The 17,835-nt window shown below is 43.7% G+C and overlaps 1 protein-coding gene across 6 annotated transcripts in view; it reads right to left on the bottom strand.

Moving 5' to 3' along the window:
- Positions 1–17,835, bottom strand: part of ARHGEF6 (Rac/Cdc42 guanine nucleotide exchange factor 6) — a 100,075-nt gene that overhangs the window by 15,565 nt on the left and 66,675 nt on the right. For all 6 annotated transcript variants that reach the window (XM_004773651.2, XM_004773652.2, XM_004773653.2 and 3 more), the window contains 3 exons: positions 5,468–5,606; positions 2,937–2,996; positions 799–945 (listed from right to left, as the gene is read on the bottom strand). In XM_004773651.2, the coding sequence (XP_004773708.1) occupies positions 799–945; positions 2,937–2,996; positions 5,468–5,606 (346 nt within the window). The remainder of the gene's footprint in view (positions 1–798; positions 946–2,936; positions 2,997–5,467; positions 5,607–17,835) is intronic.

Here is a 17,835-nt window from a genome sequence, read left to right as displayed (position 1 = left end):
CTCTGCTGCTGTAACAGCCGCCTACAAGACCACCCCCGCCCGGGCACCTACAGCTGGTTACCTGCAGGTGAACGCGTCTAAGAGGACCTCTGTCATCTCCAGCCCACGGGTCCCTGCTCCCTCTCCGCCCTTCGCGGGGTGGACGGGGGTCCTTCTCACTTCGCAGCCCAGCTGGTCCTTCTGTGGCCAGCCCCCTCCCCTCTGGATTATGTACCATCGACACCCCCTTCGTGGCATTTCTATACAACTTGACCCTCTAGCAGGCCCCGCCCCCTCCACGGCCCACTGGGTGGACCTGAATGGCTACTCCCCGCCGCCTGGGGCTCTCAAAAGCCGCCTCTCGTCTCCCCCCAACTCCTTCCTTCTCCCAGCATGCCTCCTCTGCTGCTTACCTACCTCGGCACAAGGCCACGCTCCTGTTCTCTCCGGAGCTAAGAACGGCCTCTCCTTCATGGGATCCCCGCCTTTTCTCTTCATGGCCCCCCTCCTCCGGTGCTAGCTCCGTAAGGTCTGCTCGCTCTTCCCCCCTCTGAACGTCTGTGCAATGCACCGTGAAGACCGCACACCCTACGCTGACGCTGACGCCCTGGGTCTGGTAGCGCCCGTCCACCTGTTTCCAAGACAGTCCTTAAAGGCAAGGATCATCGCACCTTCTCTACCTACCAGAGTGCCGGGCAAGGAAGGACTGCTCAGTTTCTTGGAACGTTCAAGCACTTGACCTTGATGGAAGGCCAAATCAAAGGGGGAAAAAAAAAAAGAAAGGTGGAAGCAAGGGCATTGGGGTTTGAGATGTCTTACCTCGCATGTTCCATACTGCACCATTACTTGGGACATAAACAGCACATTTCCCAAGGTTTTAATACTCTCTCCTTCCCAGGCCTGGATAGGCTCAGAAAGTATTTGCAACTCCAGCTGTTTTCTCTTTCTTAGATCTTGGCACTGCCCCTACAGAACCAAAGGAGAACACAATGGAACAGGAATTCCCACAAAACAGACCAAAATCCAGACCAAAGTGAGATGAAGCTTTGGACTTTCAGATTTCCACCGAGTCCCTATTCCTCAGCTGGACAGAAAGATCCACTATCCTAACTCTCTAACCAAATGTTTTGTGAGAAAGAGCTACTTTTGCCAAAAGATGAAGATAGTGTGGTAGCAGGGGCCATGCATTTATCTCATGTACGAGCGATTTCATTTACTGTGGCACAGCCCTATACTTTAGGGACTAGCAGGAGACTGGGGTGGGGGTAACATACTAAGTTAATTTTCATTCCTAAGAGAACTGTGAAAAAGAGATACAACTGAATTTTACACATACAAACTGGAAATACAAGCCCGGAAACAATATGTGGGATATGAATACGTGTGAAGTTATTTCTTAGGGTATCATTCCAAGTTGAATATGAAAATGAGCATATGGTTAGTTATGTTACTGTTTCCAAATAAATGTCATCGTTTTGGGGGGTGTGTTTTCTATAAAATCTCTGCTGTCCCTTTCAGCTACGTGGAAACTGGAAGACATCGGTTCACTCTGCACACATTTCTGAAGCATCTGTACTGGGGAACTGGTCAGAAAGAAAGAGTATTCGTTCAAAAAGGAATGTTACATTCGCTATAGGACAAAATAAAGGGGACACAAAGAGTGGTAAATGCCAAAGGTTTCAGTGGGCTGTTCGTTTCGGTCGAGTCATGTAACTGTTTCCGACCTGTGGCAACAGCAATTTTTTAAAAAATATTTTTAAAGACTTTTTATTTGTTTATTTGACACAGAGAGAGAGACATCAAGAAAGAGAACACAAGCAGAGGGAGTGGGAGAGGGAGAAGCAGGCTTCCTGCTGAGCAGGGAGCCCGATGTGGGGCTCGATCCCAGGACCCCAGCATTGTGACCTGAGCCCCCAAGGCAGACGCTTAAGACTGAACTAAGTTCCGTAGGCGCCCTGACAATAGCAATTTTAACCTAATACCTTATTCTGGTTTTCGACTTGCTGTTTACCTGTGGTCACGCCAGGCACTGATCTTGCGACAGCAATAAAAATGAGGCGACGGTGAATGTCGCATCACAAGTTTATAGCAAGAATCCTAACTAACCACGGATCCCAACCACTTGGAATGCCATGGAAATGTCTACAATAAAGCTCAACTTGGGATGCCTGGGTGGCACAGTTGGTTAAGCATCCAGCTCTGGGTTTTGGCTCAGGTCATGATCTCAGGGTCATGAGATCGAGTCCCGCATCTGGCTTCATGCTCAGTGCGGTCTGCTTGAGGTTCTCTCTCATCTTCCCTCTGCCCCTCCCGCCTGTGCTCGCTCACTCTCAAACAAATAAAAAGATCTTTAAAAAAATGAAGCTAAACCCTATCAATCGCCCAGTAAACTCTATCTCTTCTCCTAAAATGCCACCAAGTGGTTTTACATCAGTGGGTTCAAGGAGACATTAACCATCAGGCTCAAGATGTAAGATTACAGGGAGCTCTGATAGCAATCTCTATAAAGCAATTGGATCTTAGTAGGTTTTCTCCTTTTATATTTGATGCAGGATTTCTTTTTCATATGCAAAGAATAAACTCACACCTTTCGGCATAGATAGATGAATCCAGTACTGACGCCGATCAGCGAATGACAAGCTACACAGACATAAGGTGAACGACATGGGGGTAAAGACAAAGAGACAAAAGGAAACCCCCCACCTACACAGCAATGCTTAATGTGGCAGAGACTTCAAATGTGAGCTCTTTATGCCCTCAGCCTGGCAACCTTTCATAGGTAAGCCTGATTTTTTGGAAGACAAAATTAAATGAAGCAATCACTGCGATACTGTCACTGAAGCTTATTGTTTCCACTCTACAGACCTTTGCATGAGGAAATAAACGTTCCACCCAAGTCACTTTTTTAGGAACAAAGCATACAAAATGGAGAATGAGAATGTGAGAGCATCGCCTACCATGAGCGTTTTGAAGGCTATGATTGCTTTCAGAATATCCTGGTGATCCGGATGTGTGTCCTAGTAAAGGAATACATTGTAAAATCAGTATTAAAGGAGAACAGATCAGCCGTGGTCAGGGGTCAGGGGTGGCAGGAGGGTGTGGCCGCCGGGAGACAGCAAATCTGAGGGGATGATGGAACCGTCCTGTATCTCCATCGCGGCAATGGTAACAGGAATCTACACGTGTGATAAAAGCCAAAGGAAGGAAGTCCATTTTACTGGAGGCTAATTTAAATATCACTTGAGCACTTGGCATCTCAGCGCCTCCAATGACCAGGTGACCAAGAAACAAAGACAGCTGATGGCACATCAAGGACTTGGCAACGACATCGTTCATGTGGTTCCGGAGACTTTAGATAATAACTAATCAGCAGTCGGGCGCAGGGGAGGCATCATCAGGCCATGTTGTTAATCCATGGTAAGAGGTGGGAACCGAATGGTGCGTAGAGAAAAATCAATCCCATCTCGTTTCCTAAAATGCCGGCACTCTCCCTCAGCAGGCTCAGCATGGCAGACGGGATCGAACTGGCAGGTCTCGTACCACTGTGCTATCTACGGTCCGCGGTCCCGTGGTGCTAACGACCCTGGCAAGTGGGCAGGTTCAAGAGCGGCTTTGAGGACTGCTCCTGAAGGGAAAGGGGAGATTTCTGGGGAGGCTACAGACCCGACGTGGGGCCAGATGTCCACCTCACCTCTGGGATTCAGCTGGGTTAATGGAAGGACAAAATCTGCTGCTCCACCGGCCTTCAGTAAGAAAACACAGAGCCGACAGCCCCAGGTCCGGAGAGAGCATCTCACCGGGTGGCGAGCCGGCGCTGAGGCTGCGAGTTAGCTGATGGTGGGAAGCAGAAGGCAGCCAAAGGCAGGTGAGCAGCAGCAACTCAAGGAAGCCCAAGACAGAGGACCCAGGCAGTGGGCCGGCGTGGGGGGGGGGGGGGGGGGCTGGGGATTCTTCGCCTCAAACTGAGGGTGCATTAGTACTCCGGCATTGAGCAGCAACAGAAACAGAGGCCACTGGTTTCTGGATTTTTGCGATAAGCAAGGAGGGGCAAACCTCAAACGGTCCGGCAAACTGCTTTAGCTTTTGGAAAGGCATCCAGAGGTCAACACCTTCCCAAGCCCTAACTGAAATTTCATGCCGGCAGGCTTTACTCACTAGCTCCCCACTGCCTCTAGCTTTCCGGCAGGTCAAATAACCTGAGAATGTGGTTTTGCTTTCAATCCTTCCAAATGCTGACAAGACCGGCAGCGTGCAACCTTTCTCTTTAAAGATAATCAAACCCTTTAAAACCTCAAAACCTTTCCCCAGACACAGGAAGAGCAACTAGGGTAAATGCAGCCTCCCTCAGAGAGCCCTCCTCTCCTACCCACACCTCAAACACCCATGCTCGATGGCGTGAGGATGATTCTAGAAGCTATCCCTGTTGCTTGGTTTTTCAATGAAAGGATCTGGCCTCTTGCTGAAACAGTATTCCATGATCAGGCCTCACTGCAAATCTTAGTATTCAGAAAAGATTACAGCTATGCCACAGCTGTTGCCAATCAACTCTTAAGTTGATAAACACAAATGTGAGGGAACGTTGATGCTGGTCTAAGGATACACAGACAGATAAACTAATCCTGGACCCATTTTCGAATCTTTAAGGAAATTCCAGAATGTTCCAGCATAATCCAGAGTCAGAAAGCTCAATGATTGAGATATTTATCCCCGTCTATAGTGAAAGTGGTATTTATATTTTCTGGTGTTTTGCTTTGTTTATCTCCCCAGATCAGGTGGTTCATATACCAGAACAGCAGACGATCTTGGTCAATTTTGACTGAACCACCATCTACAGAGGAGGAAAACCCAAGTCAACTTGAGAGAAGCAGTAGCACCGAGGCTGGGAGGGAGAATGATCATGAACATTTAGTAGTGAAGGACGAGGACCTTTCGGTTGCAAGATGAATAAATTCTGGGGCTCTAACATGCAGCACGGTGGTTCTAGTCCATAGTGCCGTATTGTACTTGAAATTCACTGACAGTATATCTGAAGTGTTCTCATCATAAAAAAAATTAATGACTCCGTAAGGTGATGGAGGTGCGAATTAACTTGCTCGTGATAATGATCTCATAATCTCTACGTATATTAAGCCACCCCACTGTACACTTAAAAAAACCACATTGTACAACCTACATATATGCAGTTTTTATTTATACCCGAATAAAAGTGGAAAAAATAAAGAAGTAAAAATAATAATGAATACTATTATGCTGAAAAGAAATAAAATTTTCTTTAAAAATTAAAAAAAAAAAAAAGAAGTAAAAATAGGAAAACCTTCGGGGGGGGAGGAGGTCCCCTTTTTACTTCCCTGCATTAAGGAGGAAGCTAGATGCCCAGCAGGAGGAAAATGGGAAACCAAGGCTTTTCCTGAATTCCTCAGTGAGGTTAGTCTGGAGGAAGACTGGCTGCTTCCTTCGGAGCAGAGGCCCATACCTTGCCTTGCCTTACCTCCATGTGCCGTTCCAACTCCTGCAAGAGAGTAACGTACTTTTCCAGTCGCATGAACGGTTTGCTGAGGCTGGTTGTTAAAATGAGGATCCCTGGGCTGGATGCACCTTGGCTTTCCATGAACTGCTCCAGATCATCACTAGCAAAAAAATGACCATGGTCTCGTTAACTGCTTCGTGTCCCAAGTACAGAACTAGCAACCAAACACTGTTTTCCTGTGTTTCGCACAATATGAATCCAAAGAGAAATCAAGTTTCATTAATTCAAATAGTGTCTGATTCACCTCAACTCCATTCAGTAAACCTTTACTCAGCCTAGCACTGGGGCTCCTGCCGTGAGCCACTCTGCTCACCCAACAATCACTTACTGACAGCTACTAAGTAACAGGGGTACAGCTGGGGATACAGCCATGAACAAAACAAAACCCCTGCCCCTAAGGAGTCTGCCCCCACGGACATGGGACATACAGTCTATCAGATGGTGTCAACGTATGGTTTTAGTCACTTCAAACATTCTACTTATTGGCTGGTCAGTTGCCAAGGCCAGAACTCACTGCACAGCCCCTATCACCGGGCACCCACTTGTAATGTTCAGAATCAAGTTCAAAACTCAGATAGCTGCACGTGTGTGTGACTAATCACCAAGTCACTTAGCCTGGGATCTGAAACCAGTGCAGCACGCTATACAGACAGTCCCAGAAGGCGGCAACTTGGTTAAAAGAAAAAGACTATTGGTATGTTACGAACTCTGCCCTGTAAGCGTGAGCTTTTTCTTTCTGCCTTTTTGCACCATCTGGATGGTCTCCTTTACAGCGACGTGATACTGAGTCCTGGGACTATAAGATCATTTTAATATTCATTTGTGCAAAATAAAACTAAATAAGGACCCCCGCCTACGGGACGGCATGTTCTGAAACTTTGGCTTCTGACTTGGCCCCTTCTGCCTCCTTGCTTGCGCGTGCACGTCCCATCAGCGAATGGAAAGGGATAAACTTGAGACTGATCCAGATCCCCGGCTTCTTTTGGCTTCCCAGCCGTCCTGCAGACCGCTGCTCTGACCCTGTCACTTTCTGCTCAGGAACCCCCGACTTCCCGCAAACTCGAGCCTGTGCTTTCTAGCCTCCCACGGGTCCCACCCATCTCTCTCCTCAGTCTGCGTTCACGAACCCTCTACGACAAAATGACTGACTTATTCTCCCTAGAAGACAGCTCAGGCAGGGCAGTGCCCAACCACGGCGTGCTGCAATCAGTGGTGAAATGTGTTCAAAGAAACTTGTCACCAGCAGTAAAACACTGGGGGGTGGGGTGGGCGTGGGGATGGGGTGGATGGCGTTACCCCTCTTCGTGGACACACGCCCTCCTTGGGCTTTTGAGAGTGGGAGAAGAAGGGATGGGTTTCAGCTAATGCCCCGGGGACCCGGAGCCACGCAGGGTCATGTATGCCAGAGGGAAAACGGGCTGGGAATCACTGCCTTCACGGAAGCAGGGTCACCTCTGAGTGGTCAAGCCTGAAAAGCCACGCGGGGGGTTGTATCCATTTTTGCCAACTTGCCCCAGAAGCTCCTGGGAGGATGGAGTGCCCTGGACCTGGAGTCATAAAACAGGGCTGGGGACCCTGGATCATGTTCGTTACCTGGCGTCAGCTGACTCATCTGTAAAACAGAAATTAAACCTACTTCCCACTAAGATTCTGAAGATTCACCATTGGGGTCTGTTTCACGGTGAGCGTAAGGTTTTCACATGCATTTAATCCTCTTTAATATGCGCAACAGCCCTTCAACCCAGGTGTTATCCTCATTTTACAGATGAAAAAGCTGAGACTCAGGAAGAGTGAGTAATCGGAAGTAAATGGCTGAGTTGGGGTTCAAGCCCCGGTCTGAAGTCAAACCCTCTGGTCTTTCCATGACACCACATGCCCCTGTGTTAGAAAGTATTTTGTAAACTTTAAAGTAGTTTGTAAATGCATTTGTATTACTATATTACTGTGCCAAGGCAAATACCTTGCTAAAATCACATCTTTAGAAACTACCATTAAGCTGTGATTTCCAGCTTAATGGAAACTCAATTGATGTTAAATTTCCAACCAGGAGCATAAAGTGCACAAAGAGGTTTAAAAATTCATTGCATATAAAATATAATTAAGAAAATAACTTGAATTTGGAGAGTGCATTTGAGTAGAAATGTAATTTAGAGAAAATCACTTTCCTAATTTCTTTTCAATTTGGTAAACAAGTCTTATATTTTCTTTTCATGACTAAATAAGTCCCCCGTCCTCAATGTTCTCCTCTAATTGATAAAAGGCTTGTGACAATTAAAAGCAAATACTAACATGTACTCTGTTATTACTTTCCATGCAGCATTTTAACTTTTAGGCTTGCTGAATATTATGAAAGAGGTTTTTCTTTTAATTTTTCAATTTAATATGAGTTCATCGGCTACTGGGAGGAAATGAACATTTTACTGTGCAACAGAAGAATAAAACTGTCTTTAAAAAGCTGCTGCCCATTACAATAACTAGATCCTGCAAGACTCATTTTACTAAGCCAAATAAACTTTGTCCACAAATTAATGTCATTATACAAAAATGTTAAGACTCAAATTTATGGGCGCCTGGGTAGCTCAGTGGGTTAAGCTCAGGTCATGATCTCGGGGTCCAGGGATCGAGTCCCGCATTGGGCTCTCTTCTCAGCAGGGAGCCTGCTTCCCTCTCTTTCTCTCTCTCTGCCTGCCTCTCTGTCTACTTGTAGTCTCTCTCTGTCAAATAAATAAATAAAATCTTAAAAAAAAAAAAGACTCAAATTTATATTGTACCGAAGAACAAGCTAAACGTGGTTTTTAGTTCTACACAGCCTGTTGGAAATGTCAATGGGTTGAGGCTTGTTTTTCAAGCTTCACATGTTCTGTACGAGTGATGTGACACAAGAGAAGCAGTTGTCAATGTATCAGTGTTGTCTTAGACTCAACAAAACCTTGATCTCACAGAACGCAGAGTGAATGGGGCTCTGGGATGCTCTGGCTTGGGCTGGAAGGCCCCAGAAAACTATCTTACCTTCTGATATCTCTACAGAGCTCATAACCATATCATATAAGAGTGTTTCTGTGGAACCTCTGCCTAGATTTCTACTCTGAATGATGAGAACAGCTGGAAAAGGATCAGATATTCCCCCACAACACACCCACACCCTCCTGCTCACCCCCCTTTCATGGAAATCACTGGAAAGGGGGAAGTGAGGCCCAAGGAGCTTTTTCACTCACCTAGTCCCTGCTCCCTGGGAAGAGACTCTCATTCCCATCACTTTTTATTTGTGATCGGTTTCACTCACTCCCTTCCCTGGTTCCTCAAAGGCACAGACAGAACCGAACCCAGTCTCAGAATGTTCCCTAGGTTCCTAGTCCCCGAAGCAAGTACATAACACAACTCTGGGTTTTTCTCGAAGTCTTCATTGCTGACAACAGGGTAAACAGAGTGACAGCTAACAAGAGGAAAAGGGCACAGTGGTGACACAGTGGTGTCTGTCATTGCAATGGAGACAGAAGTACAGTTCAGACCTGTCTGAGGGCTCACTCTCCCCTCTCTCGCTCTCTCTTTCAATCCGGGTCCCTTTCCCTCATGAAAAGGAGAGGAGCCATACCAAAGCACAGGAGAGAAGTGGGTATTTTTGTAAGGGAGAGCTTATTCCCAGGAAGAAACAAGAGCTACAGTAAGAAGCCTGAAGGGGAAAGAGAGGGGAAATCCCAAAAGACCTCAGCCAGGGGTTAACAAAAGACTGGGGCCGTCATTCAAATATATGTAAATATGGGGACACATCAAAGTTGGGGTCTGCTTCTATACCCATATTCAGATAATATGTTACTGCATTTTTAACAAGGTGCCAACACACGCCATGAATTTTAAAGCTGTAGCTCTTGGCCGAATGGCAGGCGCATCACTGGTATGATACTGCCACCTGCAGGCTGCAGGGGAGAAGTTCAACTGACTGGCCTGCTCTGCCGGGAGTGATTTTCCAGTGTCTAATCACCAACGGATGTGGCCGGGAAAGAACAGAAATCCACTCATGTCCTTGTTTCAGCTGACACCTTGATCAAAAATGGGAATCTAAGGGTGCCTGGGGGCTCAGTCGGTTAAGTGTCCGACTTGATTTCGGCTCAGGAGATGGAGGCCCACATTGGGCTTCACGCTCAGCCGTGAGTGCTAAAGTTTCTGTTTCTCTCTCTCTCTCACTCCCTCTGCCCCTCATCCCCACTCACCTTCTCTCTCTCCAAGTAAATCAATATTTTTTTAAAAAGATAATAAAACAGGACTTTAGACTGAAATTTCTGTAAATTTCATTCGACTATGCCTTGCCTCTACTAGGCGGCATGAATCACAAGACGGCTGTAACAGAGTTGAGATTATATTAGAAGCACATCTGGGGGAAACCCCCAAGCACTTCAATTTAATTTTTACCCCTTACATGCAAATTAAAGGTGAGACCAAAATTCAGTTCTATCATCTCAAGGGATACTGTAAGACTCTCAAAAAACATCACTAACCAAAATGATATGATAATGATATGATAAATGATATGATAATATCCCCCAAAGTCGAGAACCTCTAGATTAACTTGAAATCATAACGTTTGAAGGAATCTGAACTGTTACTTATAAAATTAAATTCCTAACGTGGGTATATATAATTAGTGACGTTTGGACGCGCAGAGTTAAAACAGAAACTTCTCTGAACACTACACAAGTCTGCTCCTGGAGGCACACCATTTCTTTCTGGAATTGTTGTTCTCAGATTAAAAGGATAAGAGGGGGAAATCTCTTTATATTGTTACTAAGAAATTTGCTTTTATACACACAGGATGTTTACGTATCCACCACAGAAGAATGCTTCTGGATCTTTTCTGCTTCTTTACTGAAGATAAGTAGTAAAGGATGAAAAGATTCCTAGAAATGATAAAACCAAATTCAGGACTGCGGTTCCCTGTGGCATGGGAGGGAGGAGCAGGAACTAGGAGAGCACACACGGGTCTCCAACTGCAGTGGACTTTGTTTCTTACGCTGATTGGTGGCCACCTGGGGGGACTTGATTTTATCTGTTTTTTGTCTGCTGGAAATACCGCATACCTTTCTCCTAAAGAGCAACTAGGAACTGGAAGCCCATGAATAAAGGTAGAAATAAGGAGTGTTAACAACTACCTTGTGCTAGCTGCTGGTTCCTCTGTACACATTATCTCATTTAATTCCTACACCTGAAGAAGCCAATTCCTGGCCAGTGTGGCTGAGAGGTCGGAGGCTCCCTTCTCTACTCAGCACCCCAACCCCCTACACACACATAGGGAGGAGGCTCAACCCCAGGCAGGCTGGAAACACTGGGGCCCAATACTCTCACCCCACTCACTTGTTGGGCAGAGCTTCTGTGCTGGGAGAGGCAAGCAGAGAAGACTAGAGGCCAGCCAGCACAAAGATTTTGCCCAGGGAGGAAGGCAGCCTATAGGACCAGAGAGTTCTGAAGCTCTCCCCCAGAGGAACTGGTTTTAGTTGAGAAAGAGTGTGGGGAGGGATATCTGGCTGGCTCCATGGGTAGATCATGTGACTCTTGATGGGAGGGGAGGGGGGCGGGTCAGGAGCTTGAGCCCCACACTGGGGGTAGAGCCTATTTAAAAAAAAAAAAAAAAGGAAAAAAAATGTGGGGGAAACCCAAACCTAAAGGCTCTTGCAAGAACAAGGAAGATTTTGGTGGTGAGTAAATGAGAGGTTGCTGGCAGTTCCTCTTAATTAAGAGCAGGAATCTAAATCCTGGGCCAGTTAGGTGGTGAGAGAGACCCAAAGAGACAGCCAAGAAGGGTCAAAACAAGCATCGAAGACCGGTCTCAAAAACTACCCCTGCCCAGGGATGCCTGGGTGGCGCAGTCATTAAGCGTCTGCCTTCGGCGGGTCCTGGGATCAAGCCCCGCATCGGGCTCCCCGCTCATGGGGGAGCCTGCTTCTCCCTCTCCCACTCCCCCTGCTTGTGTTCCCTATCTCACCGTGTCTCTCTCTGTCAAATAAATAAATAAAATCTTAAAAAAAAAAAAAAACAACTACACCTGCCTGAACGTCATTGGGTCAGATGACAGATCATTTATGCCCCTAGAGAATGGTCAGAAACATGAGCTCAATCAGCTGGAAATTACCAGAGCTGGCAGTGGGAGGATACGCGGAATTGGCGCAGACAGCTCAGCAGGAAACTCGGGGAAACATGGGCAAAGAGATGTAAAAGGGATTGTTTGGGGCGCCTGAGTGGCTCAGTGGGTTAAGCCTCTGCCTTCAGCTCAGGTCATGATCTCGGCGTCCTGGGATCAATCCCTGCATCAGGCTCTCTGCTCAGCGGGGAGCCTGCTTCCTCCTCTCTCTCTGCCTACTTGTGATCCTTCTTTGTCAAATAAATAAATAAAATCTTTTAAAAAAATAACAAAAGGAAACTATGCCTAAAGAATTAATGGAAGCTACAATGACAGTCTCACCAGAGAGTATTAGTAGAGAAATTACAGGAGAAAAAAAAAAAAAAAGAACCAAATGGAAATTCCAGGGATAAAAAGTACAATAACTGAAATTTTAAAATTTGCTGGTAGAGTAGGTGTGAACTGGCAAAAGAATCAGTGACTTTAATGATAGAGTCATAGAGCTAATGTAATCTGAGAAAACAGAGGGGGGGGAGATGAATAAAGAAAAATGAATCCATTTCAGACTGAAAACTTCCTAAACTTGAGGAAAATGCTAATGTACATAACCAAAAAGCTCAATGAATGCCAGGTAGGAGAGATACAAGAAGATTCATGTACAAATTATAGTAAAGATGCTGAGAGACAAAAACAAAAAGAAAATCTGAAAATGAGAATGAGAAAAACAGCTCATCGTGGGCTAGGGAACCTGAAGAAGATTATAACCACTAATTTCTCCTCAGAGTTAATAAGGGTGCAGAGGTAGTGAAATGACATATTCAAGGTAAAGAAACAAACTGCCCACCAAGAATTCTATATTCATCCAAACTGTCTTTCAAAAATGTAGGTGGGAAGAAAACATTCCCCAATAAACACATAGTAAGTAAGAATGTTAATGGAACAGATCCTTGTTCACCTTTCCTCTCTCAGTTTCATTAATACACATAAAATTACATAAAATAATATTTATAGCAACATTACTGGGTTTGTAGCATAGACATGTAATACATATAATAGTAGCCCCAAAAAGGGAAGAGGATACAAAGCTACACTAGCAGTAACAGTATATCTCACTAGAATTAAATTAGTGTGAATATAAAGGAGATGCTGATAAGTTAAGATAATATATATATATCTTATATGTCTTCCATATATTTTATATATATGTGTATGTATGTATATAGATCTAGATACACACACACACACACACATACACACATATACATATATGGAAAGTCTCATTGCAATTGCCAAAAAACGAATTAAAAAAAATCATTGAAAGACTTCTGGTTTCAGCTCTAACATGTAAAGAGTTTGGAGGGCATCATTATTATTCTCACAAGAAAAAACACTGAACTATCTGAAAATCAATGACTTTCCTTAGATCCACTGGGAATTGAGATCACAGGGAAAACCATGCCCCCCCCCCAAATCTGGAAGGACCAGTAAATATTGAGAATTAAAACAGAGATCCGCTTCCTTAAAAGAGAAGCCACTGGAGCCAGTAACTAGTAGCAACACTCAAATGCTAATTTTGATGAATTTTAAGAGTCTAAGTGTGGACTAGCTAGACAGTTAAAAACTCCCAGTGACCCAGTCTTGGGATCCCAATACTTTTGTGGGTTTTGCATCCACAAGCCCACTCAAGTTCTCCTGGTGAAAATCGAGAAAAATCCCCTTGCGTACTTTTCTTATACTTAAAATTTGTTTAGGAGGGTAGATCTCATGCTATTTATATTTTTTGCCACAATAAAAATAAAAGGGAAAATTCTTCTGGGTGGCTCTGTGGGTTATGAGTCTGACTCTTGATCTCAGCTTGGGTCTTGATCTCAGGGTCATGAGTTGAAGCCCCACACTGGGCTTCATGCACAGACTGCAGCCTACTTAAAAGAAAAAAAAAGTGGAGGGAGAAATAATACTTCCTCAGACAAACAAAAACTGAGGGAAATTTTCACTAGTAGACCACCTCTGCAAAAATTGTTAAAAGAAGTTCTTCAGAGAAAAGGAAACTTAGATCTACATAAAAAAGGAAGAGTGTCAGAGAATACTACATACAAGTGAAAGAAAACCTTTCTTTTTTCTGAGTCTTAATGGATCTAAGAGATAACTGTTCAAAGTAATAGACAATATATTGGGTTATTTTACCTTATGGATAAATTAAATGAATGAGAAAAATGTTTTAAGAGGTAAGGGGGAATTGAGAATACTGTTCTAAGGTACCTAGGCTACCTATGGAATGAAAGTGTTAATGTAAAAGTGCTGTTAGATTAGTTATAAATGGTTATTATAAACTCTAGGGAACCCACTAAAGTTTTTCCAGAAGTATAATATGCTAAGAGAGAAGATAAAATGAAATCATATAAAATATTTCACTAAAACCAGAGAAGTCAGTGAAAGGGGGGTAGTAAAGAAACAAAGAACAAGTACAATGAAAACAAAAAACAGTTATAAACATGGTAAACATGAATGCAACTATATCAATAACCACTTTAAACATAAATGGTCTCAATATGCCAATTAAAAGACAGAGACCGTCAGAGTGGATTAAAAAACAAAACTCAACTGTAGATTGTATGTAAGATATTGATAGAATGAGTAAAAGGAAAAGGATACAAAAGATACATTTAAAAATAGCTGGATTAGCTATATTAATTTCAGAAAAACCTGACATCAGAACAAGGAAAATTATCAGGGATAAAGAGGGAGCATTATGTTCCAGGCTCTTGGATTGGAAGAACAAATATTGTGAAAATGTCTATACTACCTAAATCAATCTACACTTTTAATGCAATCCCTATCAAAATCCCATCTTTTTTTTTTTTCAAAGAAATGGAACAAATAATCCTAAAATTTATATGGAACCAGAAAAGACCCGCCGGAATAGCCAAAGGAATGTTGAAAAAGAGAGCCAAAGTTGGTGGCATCACAATTCCAGACTTCAAGCTCTATTACAAAGCTATAATCATCCATACAGTATGGTACTGGCACAAAAACAGACACATAAATCAATGCAACAGAATAGAGAGCTCAGAAATGGACCCTTAACTCCACGGTCAACTAATCTTCAACAAATTTTCAACAAATTTTTAAGTTTTTTTTTTCACTTTTTTGAAGCAAGAGCATAACTCATGAGGGGCAAAGGATGTGTTTTATGGAAGTTTAATGCTTAAGGGGGATTTTGTTATAAAGCTAAATGTATTTTTTTTTAAAGATTTTATTTATTTATTTGAGAGAGAGACAGTGAGAGAGAGCATGAGCAAGGAGAAGGTCAGGGAGAGAAGCAGACTCCGCATGGAGCTGGGAGCCCGATGCGGGACCCGATCCCAGGACTCCGGGATCATGACCTGAGCTGAAGGCAGTCGTCCAACCAACTGAGCCACCCAGGCGTCCCAAAGCTAAATGTATTTTTAAAAGTTAATTTCTCTTAAGTCAGTCAGAGAAAGACAACTATCATATGATCTCCCTGATTTGAGGAAATTGAGAGCCAATGTGAGGGGTTTGGGGGGTAGGAAAGGAATAAATGAAACAAGATGGGATTGGGAGGGAGACAAACTATAAGAGACTCTAAACCTCACAAAACAAACTGAGGATTGCTAGGGGGAGGGGGGTAGGGAGAGGGTGGTGGGGTTATGGACTTTGAGGAAGGTATGTGCTATGGTGAGTGCTGTGAAATGTGTAAACCTGGCGATTCACAGACCTGTACCCCTGGGGCTAATAATACATTATATGTTAATAAAAAATAAAAAAAATTTTTAAAAGAGGGAGTAGGGGCGCCTGGGTGGCTCAGAGGGTTGAGGCCTCTGCCTTCAGCTCAGGTCATGGTCCCGGGGTCCTGGGATTGAGCCCCGCATCAGGCTCCCTGCTCAGTGGTGAGCCTGCTTCTCCCTCTCACTCTTCTGCCTGCCTCTCTGCCTACTTATGATCTCTGTCAAAGAAATAAATAAAATCTTAAAAAAATAATTAAAAACAAGGGAGCATTACGTAAAGATAAAAGGGCCAATTCTCCGACAAAACAATCCTTAACATGAATACACCTAACAACAGAACATCAAAATACATGAGGCAAACATTGATAGAAGTGAAAGGAGAAGTAGATAAATCCACTATTGTGGTTAGAGACCTCAACATCCCCCTATCAGTAATCAACAGATCCAGCAGATGGAAAATTAGTAAAGATACAGCTGAACCAGACAGCACTGTCAATCTCGTAATCTAATTTACATTTACAGAATACTTCATCTAACTACAGCAAAATATATATTCTTCTCAAGCTCACATGGAACATTCACCAAGATAGACCCAATTCTGAGACATAAAACAATTTAACAAATTTGTAAGGCTAGAAATCAACAAAGGGTGCTGGGACATTAGACATATGCAAATGAATGAAGTTGGACCCCTACCTCATACCATATGCAAAAATTAACTCAAAAATAGGTTAAAGAGCTAAATGTAAGTAAGAGATAACAGTATAAAATGTTTAAATAGGCACAAATCCTCATGACCTGGATTAGTAACAGTGTTTTAGCTATAACATCAAAAGCACAAGCAACAGCAGGAAAACAGATATACTGGACATCATCAAAATTAAACGTGAATTAAGACTTCTGCGCTTCAAAGGACACCATCAACAAAGTGAAAAGACAACTCACAAAGTGGGAGGAAGTTTTTGCAAATCATGTATAAGAGGAATGTAAAAAAGATTATATAAAGACGTGTTGTAACTCAACAATGAAAAGATGAAAATCCCAACTAGACAATGGGCAAGATTTAAACACATATTTTCAAAGAAGATTATTATAAGAGCCAACAAGCATATGTAACTGTGTTCAACATCATTAGCTGCTGGAAAGAAGGGGAGTGACTGTCGCTGCCTATAAGGTTGCTTGGGGGAGATGAAAATGTTTTGAAACTGGATGGTGGTGATGGTTGCCCAACGTGGCCAATATTATACACTTTAAAATGGGTGACTTTATGGGCTTCCTGGGTGGCTGAGTCAGCTCTTATTTTGGCTGAGGTCATGATCTCAGGGTCCTGGGACTGAGTCCCAAGTGGGGCTCTACACTCAGCGGGGAGTCTGCTTTTGGATTTCTCTCCCTTTTCCTCTGCCCCCTCCCCAGCTCGTGCGTGCGCCCACGTGCTCTCACCCTCTCTTTAAAGTAGATAAATAAATCTTTAAAAATGGTGAATTTATGGTATGTAGATAATTTCTCAACAATAAGACAAATAATCCAATTTTAAAATAGGGGAAGGAGCCAAACAGACGTTTCCCCCAATGAAGATGTACAAATGGCCAATAAGTCCATGAAAAACATTTACCATCACTATTCATTAGGGAATTGCAAATCAAATCACAGTGAGAGATCACTTTACACCCATAAGGATGGCTATAATCAAACAGACTCATAATAACAAATGGTGGGGGAAATGGGGCCCTCATACACTGGTGGCAGGAACACCACCTGGTGCAGCCATTTTGGAAAACAGTCTTGACAGTCGCTCCGAACGCAAAAACGGAAGAGTTATCCTATGACCTTGCCATGTCACTCCTAGGAATCTACCCAAGTGAAATGAAAACATATGTCCACACAGAGCAGCGGATTATTTACAGTTTGTATGTCTGCAAACTAGTGAATGGAAGAACGATATGCAGTATTTAAATAATGGAATCTTCTGTGGTGATTTTTTTTTTAAGTGAGGTACTAGGAGCGCCTGGGTGGCTCAGTCGGTTAAGGATCTGCCTTTCCCTCAGGTCATGATCCCACAGTGCTGGGATCGAGCCCCACATCGGGCTCCCTGCTCCGTGTGGCTTCTTCCTCTGCACCCCCGCCACACACGTGTGTTCGTGCGTGCTCTCTCTCTCTCTCTCTCATATAAATAAAAATTTTTGAAAAATAAAAAAAACAAAGTACTAGTAAGTGCTACAGCATGGATGCAGCTTGGAAACATGACAGGTGAAGAGAGCCACACACAAAAGGCCCTAATGCTGTGTGACTCCCCTTAAATGAAATGTCCAGAAGGAGCAAAGCCAGAGTGATGTAAAGGTCTTCCGTGGCTGCCTTGGCCTGGCAATGGAGGGTGCTTGCTAATGAGCATGGGCTTGTTTGGGGAGTGAGGAAAATGCTCTCCAACTGACTGTGGTGATGCACGCATAGCTCTGAATATTCTCAAAATAATTCAA

The sequence above is a fragment of the Mustela putorius genome, unplaced genomic scaffold, assembly GCF_011764305.1.
Source record: "Mustela putorius furo isolate JIRA1106 unplaced genomic scaffold, ASM1176430v1.1 tig00003899_pilon_pilon_pilon, whole genome shotgun sequence".
Classification (NCBI taxonomy): domain Eukaryota; kingdom Metazoa; phylum Chordata; class Mammalia; order Carnivora; family Mustelidae; genus Mustela; species Mustela putorius.
The sequence above is the reverse complement of the archived record's forward strand: the minus strand, read 5'-3'. Positions and strand labels throughout refer to the sequence as shown.